Genomic DNA, 21372 nt, shown 5'->3' with positions numbered 1-21372 from the left:
AATACCTTGACTTGGTGAGGCTGACTTTGGCCTTCTGACCTCCTGCACTGTAAGATCTCCGAGCTGCTTTAGGCTACCAGGTTCAAGGTTATCAGTTTTGGCATCCATAGGGAACTTACAAGACATTTTAAAGGTTGAGAGAATGCTCTTTTTGATTTCTTGGTATACATTAGGCTCTTCTGCTTTTTAAATGACTTCTTGTCTGAATAACTTAATCAATATACAGCTGCAGAGTAACATTTGATTGAAATGGTTGATAGCTCATTCAGAGACTTAATAGTAAAATAGAAAGATGGCATAAGTCAGGATATTGGTTTACACTGCAGTAAAATTATAGTGTCATTAAGTCATAAATACTAAGTTTCATAAAGAGGACATCCAGAAGTAGATTGATTAAAATAGTAATGGTATTATTTCTGTAGCCCAGTACTATAAATGGCTTTCTATTTTTGCCTTTACACTGCCCTAATTTTCAATAAAGTACCATCACTTTCACGATGACAAAGCACTGTACCAAGAAACATAAAATGTAACATAAGCAATTGCACTATCTTCAGCCACAGGTGCCAAACTGCTAATTTAATTAATGATTAAACATTTTCAGAATCACATGTCTGCATGACCACAAGCAGTTTGGTTTTGAAAACACTGGTTAACTTTAATATTGGTACAGTTACAAGCATCCACTGACCAGCTCTTGTTAGCTGCATGACCGGAACACGATGACTTGGAGTTAATGATTTAAGCAGATTCTGGCAACTAACTCAACAAAGTGGGGAAAGACAGAGATTTGAACCCAGACAGGAGGCCACTGAAGAAAACTCTTTAAAATTGTGATAAGGATGCTCAAGTGTAGCTCCCACAACCGATGGCTTCTGGTAGGTGTGCAGGTAACGAAGGACGCAATTTTCTTGAAGAGGCTAGCCACTGAGAGTTTGACCAAACTTCAGTGAGTTTACAGGCAACAGAAATTAGACCCATTTTTTGCTTCATTCTTCTTTTGGAGGGGTGGGATTGGGAGGTTACAAGAGCTGGGAAGTGGACATGGGAAGACTTGGAAGTGTGATCAGGGTACATTATATGACATTTCTAAATAATCAGGGAGACCCCATAGGAAGAACAGCAGTCTCAACTAACCACGGCCCCTGATGTGTGTCAGACACTGAGCCACTAACCAGGCAACATTCACGAACTGGTCCAAGGCCCCCAGACATATACAGGAGAGGACTGTCTGGTCTGGCCTCAGTGGAGAAGAAGCGTTTAACCCTTGAGAGACTTGCGGCCCCAGGGAATGGGGAGGCCTGGCGGGGGTGAGGGCATTCTCTTGGAGAGAGGGGGCAGGAGGAATGGGACGAGAAACTGTGGGAGGGTGGACCAGGAGGGCAGCAATGACTGGACTGTAAAAAAATAACAGTCATAAAAACGGAAGGATGAGGAGAAGCGCTGCTGAGCAACAGGTCCTTGGTGGATCACTTGTCTTTATGTGAACTTTGGTTCAATCCCCAGTATCACAAAATAACTGGGGTTCAGGGCTAGGTTATGAAGATACTGCCTTCTGGTAGTGTGTTGATTCTTGTTTCTGGGTGACTGGATTGATCCCTGTGACAGTAAGCTGTTGTAAAGTGAGCCCCACCCTCACCCTGCTTTGCCTCTTTTGAAGGCACCCACTTGTATTCCAAATTTCTATCATGTTGAGGCACCGAAGAAGGCCCTCCTGGATGCAGCCTCCTGTTCTTGGATTTCTAGTCTCATATCCTTAAGCTAAACTACATGTCTTCACTGTACAAATTATCTAGTCCAGGAATTTGTGATAGTAACAGAAAATTAACTAAATCAAATGGTATCTTACTATGGTTTTGATTCAAATTCGTTTCTTAGTAATATAGTATTTCCATTCCTTTGTGTTTATTAGAGAAATATCTACTCAAGTCATTTTCAGACTTTTAATTGGATTTTTTATTATCATTGTGAAAATTCTCTATATGATTTAGTTTTATTTCCCTTGTCTCACATGGCATGCATTTGTTTTTTCAATTTTGTTGATTTTTTCCCCACTTTCCAATTGTTAACAAGTTGTCAATTTTGACAAACTTCTTTTGGCTTTTTTTTCCCATTTGTACTTTTAGTGTTGTATCTAAGAAACATTTGATTAATCTTAGGGCATAAAAATTTAGTACTGGGGATGAGGACATGTCTCTGAAGAAAAGGGCTTTTGTTGCTCTTTCAGAGGACCCTAGTTCAGCTTGTAGCACCCACCTTTAGCAGCCCCAAACTGCCTATAACTTCTGGTCTCCATGGACACACACCCACCCACCCACACACACACCCACCCACCCACACACACCCACCCACACACACACACACACACACACACACACACACACACACACACACACACAGTGTAAATAACAATAAAATTTCTTAAAAGTGAAAAAAGCTATTATTGTATTTAATTAAGTTTGGGTTTTAGTTATATACATGGTCTATTTTTAGCTAATACTGTTTTCTGTGAGGAAACAGAGATTTTCATGAGGAAGAAAACAGGAAAGGCATGGAACTTGCACACTGATTCACCTTCCATTGTAAGCGGAAAAGTGATTTTTTGCTGAAATGATGGTTGCTCTTGGGAAAGTCATTCTACCCTCTTAAGCCTCAGTCTTTTCCTGTGCTATGAGGGTATAGGATTGAATTGACCATAAAATTCCCCTTAACCCTAACAGTCTATAAGGGTGTGTGGCTATAGAAACACTGCATACGCAGTCACGATTATGGGTTCTGGTTATTAATCAAGAAAAGGCAAACTACAAACAAAAGTCTACTTCCGGATTTTATCGTCTCATTTTGCTACCATACAAGTGTTGCTATGAATTTGCTTCAAGCATATCCAGCAACACTCACGCCAGGCACCATGCTGCTGTTTCCCCCGGCAACAGCTACTTCACAGCATCCTCTTTTCTCATAATGTCAGAAAATAAACTCAGTGTACTAAAAGCGTCAAACAAGTGTTGGTTTCTGGTGGTGGCAGCAGCCTGATGCCTGGCTGGTCCACTGAGACTTGCAGCTTGTCACTTTCTAGCTCTTTAAGGAATGCATTCATAACCTCGGGGAAGAAGGTCACATTCTTCCAGGAAATGCAGACACATTAAAGCAGCTTACCAGCTTCTCTACTAAATGCAAGGGCGGATGCACGTCCAACAACTATGGGGTGAAGTGAGGGTGCCGTGCTGGATTCTGCCTCAAGCGAAATTTTTACCCCAAGTTGGAAATTTTCTATTTTTCTTCCAGAAAATATTGATAACATGCCTGTTCTTTGAAAGAGTCTTGGGTTACTTAACCTAGATTTTAAGAAATTTATGAGTCTTGTAGTGTAGAATAATCATGCACAGATTGAGCACTAATGCAAAACAGAAAGATAAATGTCAAAGAGAAATATGGGTGAAAGAAAAAAAAACCAAGTCCACATGTTCTTTCAGGGAGATGCATGTATAGGGCTCATGTCATTGAAGGATGCGGGACACCTGAATTTAAGAACAGAGGTGGAAGGAGACAGCTTTGTTGATGAAAGAAATAGAACGAGTAATTTCTACAGGGCTAGGGTATGGGACGTTCAGAGAGTATCTGGAGAAGACAACAGTGAAATATGAGGGTAATTCCCACTCCAGGCTGGAGAGCCATGACAGAAAGATGGAAATAATGGATAAAATCTGGATTGCAAATGCCTTGCACAGCCACATAAGGGGACCACACTTTTTTCTATAGATAAAAGGAGAGCTGCTTATGACTTTGACATAATTATCTTATTCATCTAGACCCAGCCATCCCAATTATAGCGGTCAATAGTAATTCTCACTTTGTTGTTGAGAAAGCATCATAATCTCTCACTCAACAAGTGAACAAGATTCCAAGCTGTCTTCCCACATATCGTACAGTGAATTCAAACTCTGTTCTCATGTGTCTGAAAATCTGCAAGGGCAGATTCCACTTCCCACTCTAGTGTTGTGTGGTGTTGGAAGAGGAATGCCCTTACAAAATCCTACCTTGGAAGCTGCAATTACAAGGGACATAGGAAACCTCCTGGCTAAAAGGCAGGACTCGTTAAGAGGATTGCATCTAGTGGCTTCCCAGTTCCTTACCCTAGCTAGCCTTCTAGTCCTAGCCTTCCTGGCCATGGTCCCTGTATACCCTCCCATGTTCCTTCTGGAGCTAAATCTATATTCTGTATAGGATAGAACAGCATCAAATGAGCCTTACTGTAGATAAATGGGTATGCATTTATGCAGAAATGAATAACTATATAGATGTTATACAAAAATGGCAGGACCACAGAATATCTCATTTTTGTATCTGTCATTTTGCAGTGGAAGTTGTATTTTCGGCATCTTTTATGAGCCTCTTGAGAACAGACCTACTTTATTGCATTAGATACATAACCAAATTTCAGTTGATAATTTATTACGTCACATCCTCCATTTCCAGGGAAGGCTGGGTTTCCTTCTAGGACCAGGAGAGCAGCTGGGTAACATATTTTGTATAAAAGGACAGGAAAGCATGGTTTTTATTTTCTCTTAGGTCTCTAAAGGGAAGGTGGCTTATTTGTTCAAGAGCTTCAGAGATAAGAGGTCTGGACCTCATCATCTGAAAGTAATCTACCAGCATGGATGTGCAAGGGTGCAGTGAGCGTTAGATCATCCGGCCTCGCACTGACAAATCATGTGCCAAGCATTAAATCCAGGTGGTGGTGGTTAGCTCACACAGCCCTTTCACCAGCATGGCTCTCCTGGCTGAATCTGACACTTACCTCAATGAAGAAGATGCTGGCTGCTGATGTTGGGTGGTGATACATGTAAACTGTCACCAGAATGGCTGCTGCGATAATGAGGACCAAGATGAGGATTCCAACGATGAGGCCTGCATGGAGGGTTCCTCCTTTCTTTTCGGCGGCACTGTCATCTGTGGAGGCTGAAAAAGATCCCAGCTGTCAAGCTCCTTCATCCGTGTACCCTTCAAACCAAAATTTCCTTTGTGCAAAAGTCAGGTATGTAAGTAAAAAAGGCTTGTGTGTTTCCACACAGCTAATATCTGAAGTTGTTTAAGCCACAAAAAACCCATATTAATGGTAAAAATAAATTTTATGTTGTTAATGGTGTTAATCTGCATCCCCTGTACTAGAATCTCAATTGTGTGTGTGTGTGTGTGTGTGTGTGTGTGTGTGTGTGTGTACCTGCACGCGTGCGTGTGTGCGTGCATAAGTGAACTTGTGTGTATGTAGGTGCGTGGTGTGGATCAATGTCAGATAAATTCTTCAATTGTTCTTAACCTTGTTTTTGGCAGTAACTGAATCATTCTAACTGGCCAGACTGGCCGGCCATGTGGAGACTACAAGTACATACTTTTGACCTGAGTGATAGGGATCTCAATGTACTGACTGAGCCCTTTCTGACTAAGAAAAGTTTAAAAAAAATTTCAGATTCTGTTTAACTATATATCAATTCTCACTGTATGTCTCTCTCTCTGTCTGTCTCCCTATCTGTCTTCCTCATCAAACTTACACTGTCATTGCCCCAAATGACTACTTTTCAAAAAAACTGTTTTATATTCTGTATGGATTTTTACATGCAGGTGTTTCAATCTTTTTTCAGTTGGCAACTCGAGAACTTTCAGAAAGGCCGTTCATGACCCTCCAAGTACAATTCTTAAAATCTGTTTGAAACTGAAGAGATTTTTAGAAGCATAACAGGTGGAGGCAAAGGGACCCTCAAAGAGTTTTATCATTTCCTAAGGGGAAAACCATGGCACATGAAAAGAGTCTAGTACGCCGCAGCCTGGTATCATTTTGTGTAAATTCTAATAAGGACTATGCCACCATAATGCCAATTGTCTGAGTTAGAAAAGGGAGGAATTTAATTTCCAATGTAATGACTATCCAACCCAGAGTCAATCAACCACAGAAAGTAATCTCTGAACTGTTCTAAGATTCTGTGATTTTTCAATGACTGTTCAGTCGTTTACAGATCATCCTAAATTATGATTATCATATAGGTAACTATATGCTAATGAGTAATATGATTGGTGTTTCTGAGCTAATTCTCAATATGCACAGATATTCAAGCACATGGTCCACAAACTTTATATTAGTGGTTCTTCTCTCTGTTATTCTTATCTTTTACTTTTTGTTTTAAATATCTTTTTACTAGACAAATTGCTAAGCATTGAGGTTTTTTTGTTTTTTAACTTTAAGAATTTGTCAGTAAAATAAGATGTGGCTTTCTATTAGGATGAGTGGTCTATGTCAACTTACAGAATTCTAGACAAAGCAAAGAAACCTTATACAATCCTTCACACTCCTTAATTCCCACAATCACAGTCTAATTCTAGATCTTCCTTTATTTTTCCACTGTCATTGTTTGACCCTCAGTACTCACTGATTCTTCTCTAAATTCTAACACCCAAAATCCTAAAGGCTTTTCTCCAATTACATAAGTTAACTAGCAAATAATATAAAATTTAAAGTGTAGTTCATTATATAAAGTTGCAACATACAGATGCTTGTTAGTTGTTTTATATATGTCCAATCAAAGGCTCTAAGGGGTAGGCATGATCATCCCGGTCTTTAACAGGTGACGTAACGGAGGCAGCAGGAAATTAAGACACATGCTAAAGCCACAACATTACTAAATTAGAGCTGGTCTCAAACAGTGTAGGCAGACTATAAACCTCTGAACATCATTTCCTCGGCTAACTCTGAGCTCTGAGCATTTCTCTTTCCTTTCATATGACACCATGAGTCTGGCATATCATTATGGAAAAAAAGAAACTTGGTAATTTCAAGTAAAGGAAAAATAATTTACAAGACAGTTCAAGACTTAGCTTAGCTTTTTGCTATTAACAAGGGTGTTGGCTGTGCCTCTCCTGGGGCTCGGGCCAGTCCTGGCAATCAGAAGCACATTCTCAAGTTTAGGGAAAGAGAAAGATGAGAGTGACAGAAGATGACAAGTGGAGGAATAATGAAGGCCTTTGAAAGTGGGTGACAGCCACTGGAAAGACATTTCCAGGAAAGCCAGTGACCTCATCACTTGTCTTCAATTGCCCAGACCCTACTATGGTGTCAACGATAGTATTACTCCATAGAGTTCCTAGAAGAGCTCAACATCCACATACGAAGTTCTTAGGGAGAGCACCTGGCATGCAGTAAGCACGTATTTAATGCTAGGCTGTGATATTAATAATTTATTTTTATATGAAGCCAGCTTGGGGAAATTATAATGACAGATTCCAGCCACCATAAAAACCAAACACTTGGCTTCTTTACCAAGTATGCACTTATGATTACATCTTATGAACTAACATATTATTTTCCAAGATTATGACATGCTGCTTTCGTAAGAAAACAGGACTGATTTAAAATGTTACCATGGGGCCACTATAGTAAAATTGGATACTTGAGTCTTTTTTCTGAATTCCTCCTTCTCTCCATTCTCCCATTTCTGCCCCCATTCATTCTCTGTCTGATGTTCTACCTCTCCCGTTTCTATTTATCCACTGGACAGTGTCTGTTCTCTTGTATCGCTATGGGCTCCACAGCCTCGTAAACACAGCACCATATTTCAGCCTCATGTGACTGATGCATCAGGACATGGAAGGGAAATAGAAGCCCTGAGCTGACCTCAGGCCATCACTTCCCGAGTAGACAGAGGGCGGAGCTGCTGGAGAGATAAGCAGCTTTCCTGCCCGGGAGAAGAGGGCAGAGGATATGCTTTATTCAGTAAGAGGCAAACCAAAACTAAAACTATTACTAAATTGCAGGATCTAAATTGCCAGTTCAAGGTTGTAAACTTTATTTAGTCTGTTTCTTTAGGCATAAATGTCAGCTCTCCCCATCATTACTCAGCCGTGGCTGATAAACAGGCTTAAGTCTGTTATCACCCTCTAAAGAATGCATTTACATTGTTTTCTGAGATGTTTTGACTCCCTGTGATGTCTAGCGTTCTTTATATAAACTCTGATTTGTTGCTATATAAATAATCTTTTCCTAATATTTCAGATGATGGTTTTAGTAAAATATGCTATTTTCATAGTATCTCAAACACCATTAAACTATAGACAGATATTTATTGGCCTGTGAATGTCATGGCACCCTGATGTATCAAATGACATGTTGTCCTAAGAACAATCAATTTAAGGAGCAATGTCACACTTAATTCCAAAATATTACAAAGCACGTTTGTGCTAATTTTAGAGCAATTCCTGGTGATCATGTGTGGTGTGAGACAAAAGCATGTGTGTTTTTTTTGGAGAACATATTCCTCTACTTTGATGTAATTTAATGAATAGTTTTTCTTCTCTCATCATTCTACAAATACTGTAAAAAAGCGCCTTTATTCTCACTGCTTTCTAAAGATTTAGGGATCCAGAGAAACCAGGATGATACTGGGATGTTAAAGCTTGCTGAACTGGAACATCTATCTGCATTCATGTGTTTGGATTCTAAGGCCTTCATTTTTCATTACTTCTCAAACAATACAAGAGGATATGCACATGGTTTCCTGTAGACAACATGCAGAGGTCATCAAAATTATGAGTATCTCAAAAACAAACTAAAATGTAGAAAAGTAAAAGCAAGTCCTTGGTAATACCTTTCACTGGATGTAATTCATGCACCTAAAGGGAAGACCCTCAAACAAACTGAAATAAATACCTCCTCAGAAAAGATAATAAACTAAAATGTCAACTTTGGAATATAATCAGCACTGATCTGTTAAATCGGCAGACAGAGGCAAGTTAAAAAAAACCTCTGCGTATACCTCAGGTATAGACTTCTTGTACTGCTCAATAGCGTCTGTAAAGAGAAATGCTTAAGCATGGATGCAAAGGAATCTGGTCATGAGATCAAAATTCTTATGTGTTATTTGGACATACAGGCTTTTTGAAAGAAAAAATCATGTCCCAAAGCAAACCAAACCAAAGCAAACAAAAATCAATATAATATCATATACCAGATAATGAAACTATTCAGTCTTGCCTTCAGCTTTTTATTGAGTACCAAACTAAGAGGATTAATGATGAAAAGCAGCAAGACAACATGAATGGGACCTCCATCCAAAGAAGTGACTATGAGAAACACACATTAAGAGCCCACATCGCGAAGGCATTTTATAGTGTTTAAGAAATGATTTTAAACATAAACGGGGCACAGAAAATCAACAGTGTCAAAGGTGAGACAGTCTCATCTGGTACTCTGAATGACCCATGGAGGGCTTGCGGTTTTTAGAGTTCATAGAATGATGATCAATATTCAGACACAGAGGACCAACAATTGTCACATCTGTCAAGACAATTTGTTATTGCTGCCTGAAAATTTGTCACCATACAGTGAACACACAGAGTTATGAACGTAGAAAATAGCCAAGACTTTATGGGAATTGATTTGTTTGCTCTATTCCAGATAACGCTCATGACTAAATGACTGATAGGAGGAAAAGCCTAAAAAACAAAGAGAAAGGAGAGAGATGGCCGTGCGAAAGGACAAAGTTTCCTGCATTTTCCAAAGGCAAGCAGTGGATTTTAAAACTGTGTCTTCTGGTTTTTTATGTGGTTTTCTTAGAATTTGTGTGTGCATGATAATGATATTGTACATTTAGCATTAGGCATCTCAAATATGACAAATATATATAAATATGATATATTTTAACGCATTGCTAAAGGACTAGTGTCTATTACCAAATCTCACCAATCCTCAAAGTCTGAAAATAAAGGAAAACTAAAAATTCTCTTCTGAAATTGTGTCCCATTTAGAAATAACTCTTCTTCTGGCCTAAAAGTAAAATTCCTCAGCCTATAAATTCCATACCTTATTCATATCTTTTGGGGATTGAAGGCCTGCTAGATTGGGCAAAGACTTGTACACATTTGCTCAAAATCCATAAATCTTATATAGACTTTGCCAAAATGTTCTTTCTGTGGAGTGAAATTGAACTAAAATGCCTTAAATATCAATGTTCCACATTTTGATTAAAAACACACAGGCACACAGCTTTCCTTGTGGAATACAATTTAAGCCATTTATATATTTAAGCAAGTAATGGAAAAATCACATGATAAAGTTCTTGACTAAACTGATTCTCCTTTGGAAGCTTCCCCTTGTGACTGATCTGGTTTTGTAGCGTGTTTGTTTCCAGCCTCTGTTTTTAATTTTCATACTTGCTATCAGGACCTTGACTGAATTCAGTTTTCCTCTGATGGCTTACGCTTTTTCTAATCTTTCATAACTCAGTTTTCAGGTTCTTAATATAGGTTCCAGTTTCCTAGATGTGTCCTAGTCTGTTAATATTTCAAAATGTTTATGGCGTACGTGTGTGTTCACATGTGTGCTTGTGTGTCTACGTCTGTGTACAAGCCCATTGCATTTGCACATGCTTGGGAGTGAGTGTGTGTGTGTGTGTGTGTGTGTGTGTGTGTGTGTGTGTGTGTGTGATGCATGCTGATCAGAGTTCAACCCTACAAATTGGGATAGGGCCTCTTTTTTTCATCTTTATGTGGTGAACTCAGGCTACAAGGCTTGTGCATCAAAATCTTTTACTTACAGAGTAATATTGTTTGGGGATCAAAGGACCCTTTCACAGGGGTTACCTAAGACCATTGGAAACATATTTACATTATGATTCATAACAGTAGCAATACAGTTAGGAAGTAGCAATGGAAATAAATCTATAGCTGGGGTCAACTATAGCATCAGGCACTGTATTAAAGGGTCACAGGACTAGGAAGATACACCACTGAGAGGCCAAGTTTAAAGATGCCGAGCCCCTCAGAAACTGCCTGTGTAATACCTCAGTAATTAGCTAAATTTATTATTATTTGCTACTAAATAGAAAGTTACTATTTTGAACATATTTCAAATAATTACAACTGTCCAATTTTACAACTATTTATTAATCTTAGTGAAGCGACTCACTGAAAAGTACAGCTCTTGGCTTTAGTAAGGAACTTCGATACCCCTGGAAGCATTTTCTTAAGGAAGATACAGAGAAAGTAGTGTACTTTGATAAGAAGCATACTAAAATGTCTTCTTTTCTCTTTTTCTGAAATCAAGGTAAAATTTATATTACTGAAACATTTGCAAAGTCGCAAACTTAAAGAACTATGTACATCCAAGAAACTTTTATCTACATCAAGATGTGGGATTTGATGCTTGTGAAGACAGCTCAAAGGGTAGGAGCATTAACTAGATACAGAGTTAATTGTCCTGGACTTGTGAGATCATGAATCTTAGGACAAAAATCTACTGTCACCACTTTGCTAGCCCAGTATGCATACTAAACTACATTCTAAATCTTAATCTTTCACCCACTGATAGGTGTATACATTATCCTTCATGCAGGTGGATTCTTCATATAGCGAATGGGAACCATTATAAAAAACAGTACCTAGTTACCACCCAGAAATCAGTGGATTGTGGAGAGCAAGCTCCAGTGGATACATCTGCAGCTTTTGTATCTATGGCTCAGGGAACATCACAGAAGAGGGGCCAGTGAGTTTTTAAATAGCAGAATACCAGCGAGTCAGCTAAAAATGGCTGCATAAGCAAGATCCCACCCCTGGACAAAGAACTACAGGCAACTAATGACTATGGGGAGGAAGGGAGAATCAGCATCTCGGAGGGACGTATCCCTGACTTGGTTATCGAATATAAACTGGTCATCCCCGAAGCCCTCTGTTTCCTAGCCTTCGGCTATGCCCCTTGCTTTTGAAGATGCCAATTTGATAAGTAATGCCCAGTTATTATTTCCATTTAAGACAACTATTATGAAACTGGGTTGCCATTTTGCTGTTCTGGTATGCCTGTTTGGTTGGATCTGCCTGTTGGGTCCCACTATTCTTTCTCTCCTGCTTTATTTAGGTTCAACAAATACAGTTTACCCTTAATTTAAATATCTCCAAGATTTTCAACTTAACATTTTAAAACTGTTTTTTTTTTCTGTTGTGGTGGCTAAGCATAAATGTTAACATGCATTAAAAGTACTTCCGCTTAAACTTTGTGAAACAAATTGCTAATTCATTATTGTATTTAAAATAATAACATTTGGCGACAGCTTACAACACTTTTGAATTTCTGTTAAGTAATTAGCCTTTGTCTTTACTGGACAAGTCAAAGGTAAATTTTTCCAAGTATTATCTGAATACCAAAGGAGAAAACTGAAGAAATTAGTCCTAATGGAATAACGAACTGTTAAAATACATTAGTGTTTTTGAAGCATTACTTTAAAAAAAATGTATCACTGTATTACATGAGAACTAAGCACTGCTTATTTACACACAGATGTACAGCCTAGAGAATAGTCACTCTCTCTGTCTCTGTCTCCCTCTGCCCCCATCTACATCCCATTCCTCTTTTTCCCTCTTCACTTCTCACAGTTTTTGGTTTTGTTTTGTTTTGGCTTGGTTTGTTTTGTTTTGTTTTCTGAGGCAGGGTTTCAGGTAGCCCAGGTTGATTTCGCACTACTGTGTAGCCAACCTCTAATTCCTGACCCTCCTACTTTTACTCCTGAATGGCTAGGATTACAGATGTTCCACACCTACTGTCGTCATTACTTTTCTATTGCTGTGATAAGACACTATGAGTAAGGCAAATTATACAAGAGTTTATTGGGGGACTAATAGTCTCAGAAAGTTAAAGTCCATTACTATCATGGTGGGGGGGTATGGGAACATTTGGTCAGGAATGGCACTAGAGCTGAGAGCTCACATTCAGATCCAAAAGTTGGAGTCAGAGAGAGCTAACTGGGAATGATGTGGGTTTTTCAAACCTCTAAGCCTACTCTGCACCCTCCAGTGACACATCTTTCCAACAGGGCCACACCTCCTAATCCTTCTGAAACTGGTCCAACAAGTGGAGAGCAATCTTTTAAATATATTAGCCTCTAAGGGGTAGCATTCTCATGTAAAACAGCATGCATGGCTTACACACTGACATGTCATGTACATAAAACTGGTTTCTGGGATCACTGACAGTGTTAGGTTTCGAAGTCTTATATGCAAGTTGCTTTCTTCTGGAAGAATAGTTGCCAGTCCACGAATTGGGCAGATAGGTATAAAATTGGATAAAAAAGAAAGTAGTTATTGATCAGATGGACATAGTAGGTCATTTGCAAATAGTTAAGGGAAAATATATTGCCAGTGCCTTGAAGGGCACATGTACCTCTTCCCAGAGGTTCTACGCTATTATTTTATTTTATCTTCTACTAGCAGTAGAAATTCTAACTGACTAAAATCCTATCTACACACCGACATAGAAGATAAAGGCACATTATGGTGTGATGGTTTTGTTTTTCCCTTATCCCATGCTGGAGAACAATTTTTCAAGCTATTAGGTAAAGCAATGAAGTTACAACTTTTAAGGTAAAACCAATTTTAAAGCAGTAATTTCATTTGGTTCAACAAAAAAAAAAGAAAGAATATCCATGTTTACTAAAACACATAAATGTTTAAGACATCTTAGATAGGCTAAATCTCACACACTGGATTCAGAGGAGTTTCAGGTGCAACAGAAATGAAGCTTTCAGGTCCTTTGTATCCAAGAAGCAAGATGAAAATGGAGCCGATTTCTCTTTGCCAACAGCTAATGTGTTTCAAGATAGCTTTATTGTAGAGACTGATGAGTAGATTCAGAGATACATGGGCCATTCTTATTCTAAGGATTGGACATGAAGAACTCGAGACCCCTCTCAACTCTCAACAACCAGGTAAGCTTTGAGAAGAGGTGACAATGTCATTAGTCTAGAGTTTGTTAGAAATACAGTGGAATCATGGAGGCAATCTGAACTAGAGTATCAGAATTTGACTGATTCTTCTGGATTAAATTATGGTCTTATGTTTTACTGACAAGCATTATCTCCCTGTTGTACAACCTTGGTCTTCTTCCTACCTGTTATTTCCATACAGGTTATCACTAGTTTTTCCAGGCTATCCTTGAACTCCCTCTGTATCCCAGACAAGCCTTGGTATGTGACCCTTTCCTTCTTATCCTTCTGATTGGTTGAGACTACAGTACCATGCTTCTACACCCCTGCTAAAATGTATATATTTGAACAAGATTCCCTAGCACAATGCTTCTGATGTTCCATATTTTTGATGAAGTGCTCACCAAACCACTTTCTTCTTCAATCAGTGGTAATGTTGAACTCTGGGACCTAAGCCCAGAGGTTAAAATTTAATTGGTTTGGGACAGTTCAAGCTTAGAATCTTTTGGTGAACCAGAATAATACAATTAGCAAACAACTGCATGAACTCATTATAAAGATGAGAACTGTAGCTCTAAAAGAATCGAGGAGAGAAAACTTTAATCCCAGGGCACTTTCCAGACATTCAAAGCATAAGAAGTCTTCACTGTTATACTAGATGTGTGCTCAGAATAGAATTAGGGCTAGCATGAAAAGTAGCCATACAAAGCCAGAGATAAAACAAAATGTCAAGATATTTTACAGTGTTCCAAACAGAAGGTGATAGATATTCAATAGCCTGTCAAAAAAGAAATAGCAGTCTCCCTTTACTTCTGAGACTGTGATCTACACAAAGGAAGTAGATGAAAAACACAAGGCAACACAAACACAGAGGAAGACTTGTCGCCTTGATGATTTATGTATGTGAGACAGAAAGTAATTTGACTGAAGGATAAATGTAACAGTACACACTTGATCTGCCACTACAGACTAAACAAACAAAAAAATGTGTGTGGGGGAGGGTTCAGAATAAAGCTCTAACATTTATCTTCAAACAAGATGTCTTTGGATTAAGCTCAGAAATAGGAAACAGAACACAATGTGAATTAACCAACCCTTCCTTAGGAGCACCAGAGCTCATCTCTGTTGGCTTTCCACACCATTCACTCCTGAGACATTTGCTCCTGAATTAGCTTAACCAACCTGCACCAATGCAGCAATTTCATCATCTCTCAACCCAGACATCACCTTCCTACTCAGAAAATTCAGCTTTTGGGGATCCTAGTTTAGTGACTTTCTAGCAATAAGAAGGACTTACTGTCTTGGTGGCCTTGTACTCTACATCAGACTTGTGTATGGTGCTGAGACTTTAAGTGTATGCCCAACCAACCCCAGACACTATTAATGATATTCTGTTATGCTTGCAGACAGGCGCTGAGCATAAGAAGACAGTTGTCTTCTGAGAGGATCTATCCAGCAGCTGACCAAAACAGACGCAGAGAACCACACCCAAACATTGGACACATCTCCGGGAATCTTTTGGAAGAGTTTGGAGAAGAATTGAGGACCTAGAGTGATAAGACTCCACAAAAATCAACAGAGTTAACTAACCCAGATCCTTGGGGGCTCCCAGAGATTGAACCACTAAACAAAGAGCATACGTGGTTTGGATCTAGGCCACCCCATATATATGAGCAAATGTGCAGTTTGGTCTTCATGTATGTCCCCCACTAACTGGAGTCAGGGCTGGCCCTGACTCTGTTCCCTACCTGTGGATCCCTTTCCCTTAATCAGGCTGCCTTGTCTGACCTCAGTGGAAGAGGATGTGCCTAGTCCTGCAGTGATTTGGTGTGCCAGGTTGGGTTGGTACACAGGGGTCCTCCCTCTTTTCAAAGGGAAAGGAAGGTAGGCGGAGAGGCTGTCTGAAGTTGGTACTGGAAGGAGGCTGATATGATTAGGATGTAAAGTGAATAAATAAATTTACTAATTTAAAAAATGTATGATCAAACATTTTTAGACAGAAAACTCTCTAAGGCAATCAATAAAGAATGTAATTTCAGATGCTTTGATAGATTTAATGATAATTTAAAAATAATGAGATCTGCTCAAGTTTTTGGACCTTGAACTAACTGTCACAATTTTGGCGTTACAAAAAACAAAACAAAACAAAACAAAAAAACAAAAACAATAAAAACAGTTAAGTTTGTTAAATTGAGTTGAGTTCTGGTTGAAAACTTCATGTCTCCATTAAAAAATCATGCCCCTTGATTTGGCTAACACACCTCTCTTCTGTCCTGGATATAACTGTCTCTGGTTTGCATTCTGAAGACATTTATGTTTCTAATTAGGTAGCTGTGCCATTTAAAGACAACCTATTCAAATGTCAGGGAAGGCCTTTAATGGTCACGCCTGCTAATAAATACAGTGTAGTCATTCTTAAAAGGTAGAGCTCTTCTAATCAATAGTCGCTGGGCTCTAAAACCCAATAGAGATTTGCTTTACATGCACAAAACCATTATCCACACGGCCAGGAATGCCACACACACAACCTTGGCTCTCTTTTCAGGATAATTGAACAGGAATTTCCACACGGCCAGGAATGCCACACACACAACCGTGGCTCTCTTTTCAGGATAATTGAACAGGAATTTTTAGGGATGCTAAGAAGGATCAAAGAACTCTAAATTAAAATTTGAACACAATCTACAGGATATATCTTGGTTTTGAAGAGTGGATCCTACTGAATATGATGTCACTGCATTTCAAGGGAGCATTCATGCATCCTGCCTTCAGCGGAACAGATGAAATTAAAACTACTGTGCAATTCATTATATAGGAAAGGCAGTTTATTTTAAAACATTAATAAGTATAATCAGTTATTTTAGGAAAAGAAAGTTAATGCAGTGAGTGTAAGTGAAATAGTCTTTTGACATTCCTTATGTTCAGGGTGAATGTAAGAGACGTGTATTATGAGGGAGAAGCAGTTTAATGACGCCATCACTGACAGGGAGTCTCCTACATGGAGTCCCGTCACTACTCATCCCCCAATGCTCTAGTTATGTTGTTTGTCTCTCTGTTTTCATTCTCTTTCTGTTTTTGTTTTGGAAACTTCTACCCATATTAAAAATTTTAACATCACAAATATAACAGAAATGGAAGCCATGGGAGCCTCTCTGGAAGCCTCCTTTACATAGAGAGGACTAGAGAAGTAAACAGCCAGCAGTGGGGACAAACACCCCATCACAGGATGCAAGTCTACATTCTTGAAATGCTGTCTCCGTATTAGGACTCAGGATAAAAAGAAATCGCTCATTCCCTGGGAACAACATCTGATAGCATCTGATGGCATCATTCTCTGGGAAATTTTGAATGGGGAAATTGCTAATGTCTTCGGAAGCCTATGGATTCAGATGTTTACAACTGTAGCCCACAGTGGCCATCTAAAAATTCATTCATTTACTGAACTAATGCAATAATGAATGAGAAATCAGCACATCAAACAAGTTAGGGAAATATGAAACAATGGACAACTGCAGCAATGACATTTATTGAGAAGTTAAGCTGTTTTCCCCCCATTTTGGATGTGCTGCTGTAAACTCTAGAGATTTGCACATATATAAGCATTCATCTGAGACTAGCTATTCAACACAGATTGACTTTAAGAACTATTTTTCATGATTACAAGAGAAACATTCCCAACTATATCATCTGTGACTATCTAGCATCTTTATATCTAAATTCACATGTCCATCTACCTACCCATCCCCCACCGACACTGCTACTTTTTGTTGTTATTTTTGAGACCACTTCTTACTGGTCTAAGGCTGATCTTCAACTTTTGATCATATTACCTCAGCTAATGAATCACAGGAGCCTACACAGAAGTAACCCAGGCATAGGTCAGTGTCAAGATGCTCTCCTGTCTGTGTGAGACACTATTATGAAGTGGCAACCCTTTCTTGAACCAAAAAAGCATTTCTTATAAAAAGTATGTTTTAATCAATATCTAGCACACCCATGTGCTAATACAGTTTAATAAAAAATAACTATTTTAAAAAATATAATATTTTCTGGGTACTGTTCAGTTAGGAACCCACTTTCTTAAAAATTTCAAGTACCAGTATACATACCTTTAAGTACTCTTGCAAAACCTTGGTTAGTGGTAAGATGTTTTATGAATATTTAAATTCTGTTCTTTGCATCATAGCACCTAGAAAAACCCTAGCACAATATACTTTCATATTAACTGTCCTACTTTTTGATTGTATGTGCAAAACACCCAACCATACAGTTTAGTAAAAAACAAGCAGAACAAAACAAAACAACCCTTTTGAACCATGCTCCTGAAACTGTGCAGATATCTACACACTCATACACAAGAAAAGGGAGAGAAACCAAGCGATACGGGTAGATGATTGTCCTGCCTCACAGCTGGTGGCTGAGGTCACGCACTTGTGTAGACAAACAGGAGGATTAGGATCTTGTTTCATTTTTGAACCCAACCCACTGAATTCTTCATTTGTTAAAGACTAACAGGAATGAAACCTAACCTCATTCTGTCTTTGTGATCCCACATGCCCTTTTGTTATGTTAAAATGAACACAAGGCATTAAAGTGTGGACCAAAGGGAGGTGTGCAGGCCTACCTCCGCTGTCTTTGAGATGCAGTGCTATCTTCGTATCATCTGAAAGAGACATTGAACGTTATTAGAAGAGAAAACGAGCCTAAAGGTGCATGAATCTCACACTGGGTAACTGGATTAACTGCTTTAACTCGAACACTTGCTCTTTGTAATTGACTGTGCCTAGTTTCCAGTTTAATGAGAGAGCAAGATCTAACTTTACATGACATAGCAATACAATCTCTCTCAGAGACTCACAGGCTAAGATTCTAGTGACATATCTGAGACTCAATAATCCTGTGAGAATGATAAAACCTAATTAGAGCACAAAGTACAATCTTAACTTTCTAAAACAACTTACAATAGATTTTATTCACTTGAAATCAAGACTGACAGCATTAAAAATTAACAGGAACACTTAGTTAAACACAACAGTTAAAGATTTTCCTTAAAAAATTAAGGTCAGTAAAAATATGAAAAAATAACTTATAGAATGATTTTGTTTTGAGTGGATAAACATATAGTATAATGTTCCTTTTCAAAGGTTATATTTTACTGTGAAAGTTGGGGTTTCAATTGAAATACCTTTTCACAGTCTTTAAAATAATATTTCAAAATAATTTGAATTTAACTGTGTGTTACTTTGAAGAGAAACAACACATTTGACATTCACTTTCCATCCCTCTTTATTTCTTTTCCTTTTTAAGATCCACTTAGTTTCAATTAAGATCTAAGGGCTCAAATTTATCTTCTTGTTCGAGAGAGAGCAGGGATTTTGACAATATTCTACCCTAAACAAATATCACACTTTTCCCTACTTCGTACTAATACCATGTAGAATAGAAAGTCATAAACCTAGGCATAAACATTTAAGTAGCTTTTCCTTCCCCAAAATACAAAAATGGGAGGAACCTTTCAAGGACAGTTTTGTGATATCCAGTCTTGTTGATTGCACTCAGAAAATACACTATATAACAATGTGTGAGTAAAATTATCTATTGTGCAGAATTTCATAACAAGTCATTTTATATGCATATTTCATTTGAATCCTGTACCAGGGATGTAGTTTGATGATTTCTAGGTTTGGTTAAGTGATCAGAAGCCTATGTTTCTTTTCTAGGGAGAACAAAAGGCCAGATCATGGAGAACCACTAAGGCTTAAGAAGAGGATTGCCATGGGTAAAGAATTCCAGCATTTGTTTTCTGATCACATAATTTTGAATCTGGAAAATCCTCTAGAAAGTTAATTGGCCAAACAATATTCTATTCCTCCAGGAAACAGGAATTAAACTTTTTCTTTTCTATAAAAATAAGCAAACAATCTTGCAGGTACCTTCTGTAGGCAGGCTGGTAGGCATGTGCGACGTCACAGCTCTCCTGGTGGTGGTCAGGACCCTGAATTGCGTGGTGGTTGTTTGTGCGGTCGTAGTAGTTTGAGATGTCTCCCCTGGCTCTGTGTTCTCGCACATCTTCTCCTTTGACTAGTAGGAGACACAGAAGTGAAAATCAGCAGACTGGACCATTTATGCTTTTGAGAATTACAGAGAAAGTGGACCGTAAAGCACAAAAACATCCCAAATTGATATTAGCAGGAAACTGTTTTTTTGTGCTAGAGTATTTTTGCTAATTTTCAAAGTTTGAAAGATGGGAGGGGGCGAGATCAAACACTTCTTTAGATATTTGGAATCATGTTCACCTGTTTACACTTCTGTATTATTATCTTTCCTTTGTTTATTTGATATAGCTACAAAAGATATAATGTCAAAAGGCAAAAAGAGAGTTAGAAGAAACTATGTTCCTATAGAAAAGGTTTAACATTTAATTGGATGCATGAAAGAAAAGTATATTCTCTTTACCCCAAATGGACAGTACCATAAATTCAGCATTGCCTAGTTGTTCCTGGCTCTTTTATGACTTCAAAATTCATCTACTCCAGGTTGAACAGAAATGTGAAATTTTGTTTTCTCCAATAAAATATCCAAAACCACACAGATAAAGTCCTTATTTAAATACGGACTAATTCTCTCTATCACTGCTATACAGAAGACATCAGGAGGAAACACATCTTCTTTTTTTAAATTTATATCCTACAAAAAAGGTACCATAGTTTTCATTAGTAAGAATTGCAAATTCTCTGATTAGAGGTTGATGTTGCAAAGAACCTATTTTTGCTTCTAAGAATCCAATGGTCTGAATAGGTGGCTACTCTGAACATGGGCCGTCCTCCTGATACATTTAAGAAGTATCAGTAAGTACCATCTTGTCTTTACTGGAGGATGAAGAATCTTTTCACCAGTGAATGAAGAGTAAATGGATAGCTATTGTGTTCAATATTCAGATAGACTACAGGTTTGTTCTTTCTCAAGTCGCTGTTTGTTCTCAGTGACACAATGATCAAAGGGGCTCTGACTACTCTCTAGCCATCATCTACTACTCCAGACCTTCAGATGGAGATCTCTACCCCTGCTCTCCAAGCTTGTTTATCACGCTTCATCCTATTAGCCTATCTTTCTCCTGAAATTCTCCACTGGATGCACAATGTTTCACTCTAGCCCCCACTTCTTCACCACCTTCATCTAACTTTTCAACGCCTCCAACTACCTCATTATAACATTACATTTTAAGCCCCTTTTTGGGAAGTTCCCAATTCTGTACAAAGTAAAAGCTCCTTCTTAATCTTGTCTACTCCAAAGGCAGGTTGGACAGAACAGTCATCCCTGAGTGGAAACTTACAGATTAATCTGCTTTCTCATTTAGAATATCAATGGTGCCTGAAAATAATTCTATAAATGGATACTCATATGTTCAAAGGTCATGGAACCATTTCCTTCATTTTTCTTAATAACCACAATCTACTGTGGTTCTCCTTGTTTTGCCCTTGCTTGCCTTTCATTTCCCTGTTGAAAGAGGCCATCAGCAGGGCTTCTTTACACATCATCTTATGTGTTTCAACATGAATGCATCCATCCCTTCTTTCTTTTATTCCAGAGGACAGCTACTATTCCTTACATATAACACCCAACTCTGCTCAGCTCA

General features: G+C 38.4%; 1 protein-coding gene across 12 annotated transcripts in view; it reads right to left on the bottom strand.

The window, feature by feature from the left end:
* Plxdc2 (plexin domain containing 2) overlaps positions 1-21372 on the bottom strand; it is a 425039-nt gene that overhangs the window by 25439 nt on the left and 378228 nt on the right. For all 12 annotated transcript variants that reach the window (XM_039095938.2, XM_039095937.2, XM_063276640.1 and 9 more), the window contains 3 exons: positions 19670-19817; positions 18361-18399; positions 4799-4959 (listed from right to left, as the gene is read on the bottom strand). In XM_039095938.2, coding sequence (XP_038951866.1) covers positions 4799-4959; positions 18361-18399; positions 19670-19817 — 348 coding nt within the window. The remainder of the gene's footprint in view (positions 1-4798; positions 4960-18360; positions 18400-19669; positions 19818-21372) is intronic.

The sequence above is a fragment of the Rattus norvegicus genome, chromosome 17 (genome assembly GCF_036323735.1).
Source record: "Rattus norvegicus strain BN/NHsdMcwi chromosome 17, GRCr8, whole genome shotgun sequence".
NCBI classification, from domain to species: Eukaryota; Metazoa; Chordata; class Mammalia; order Rodentia; family Muridae; genus Rattus; species Rattus norvegicus.
This window is presented reverse-complemented; position numbering and strand designations above follow the sequence as displayed.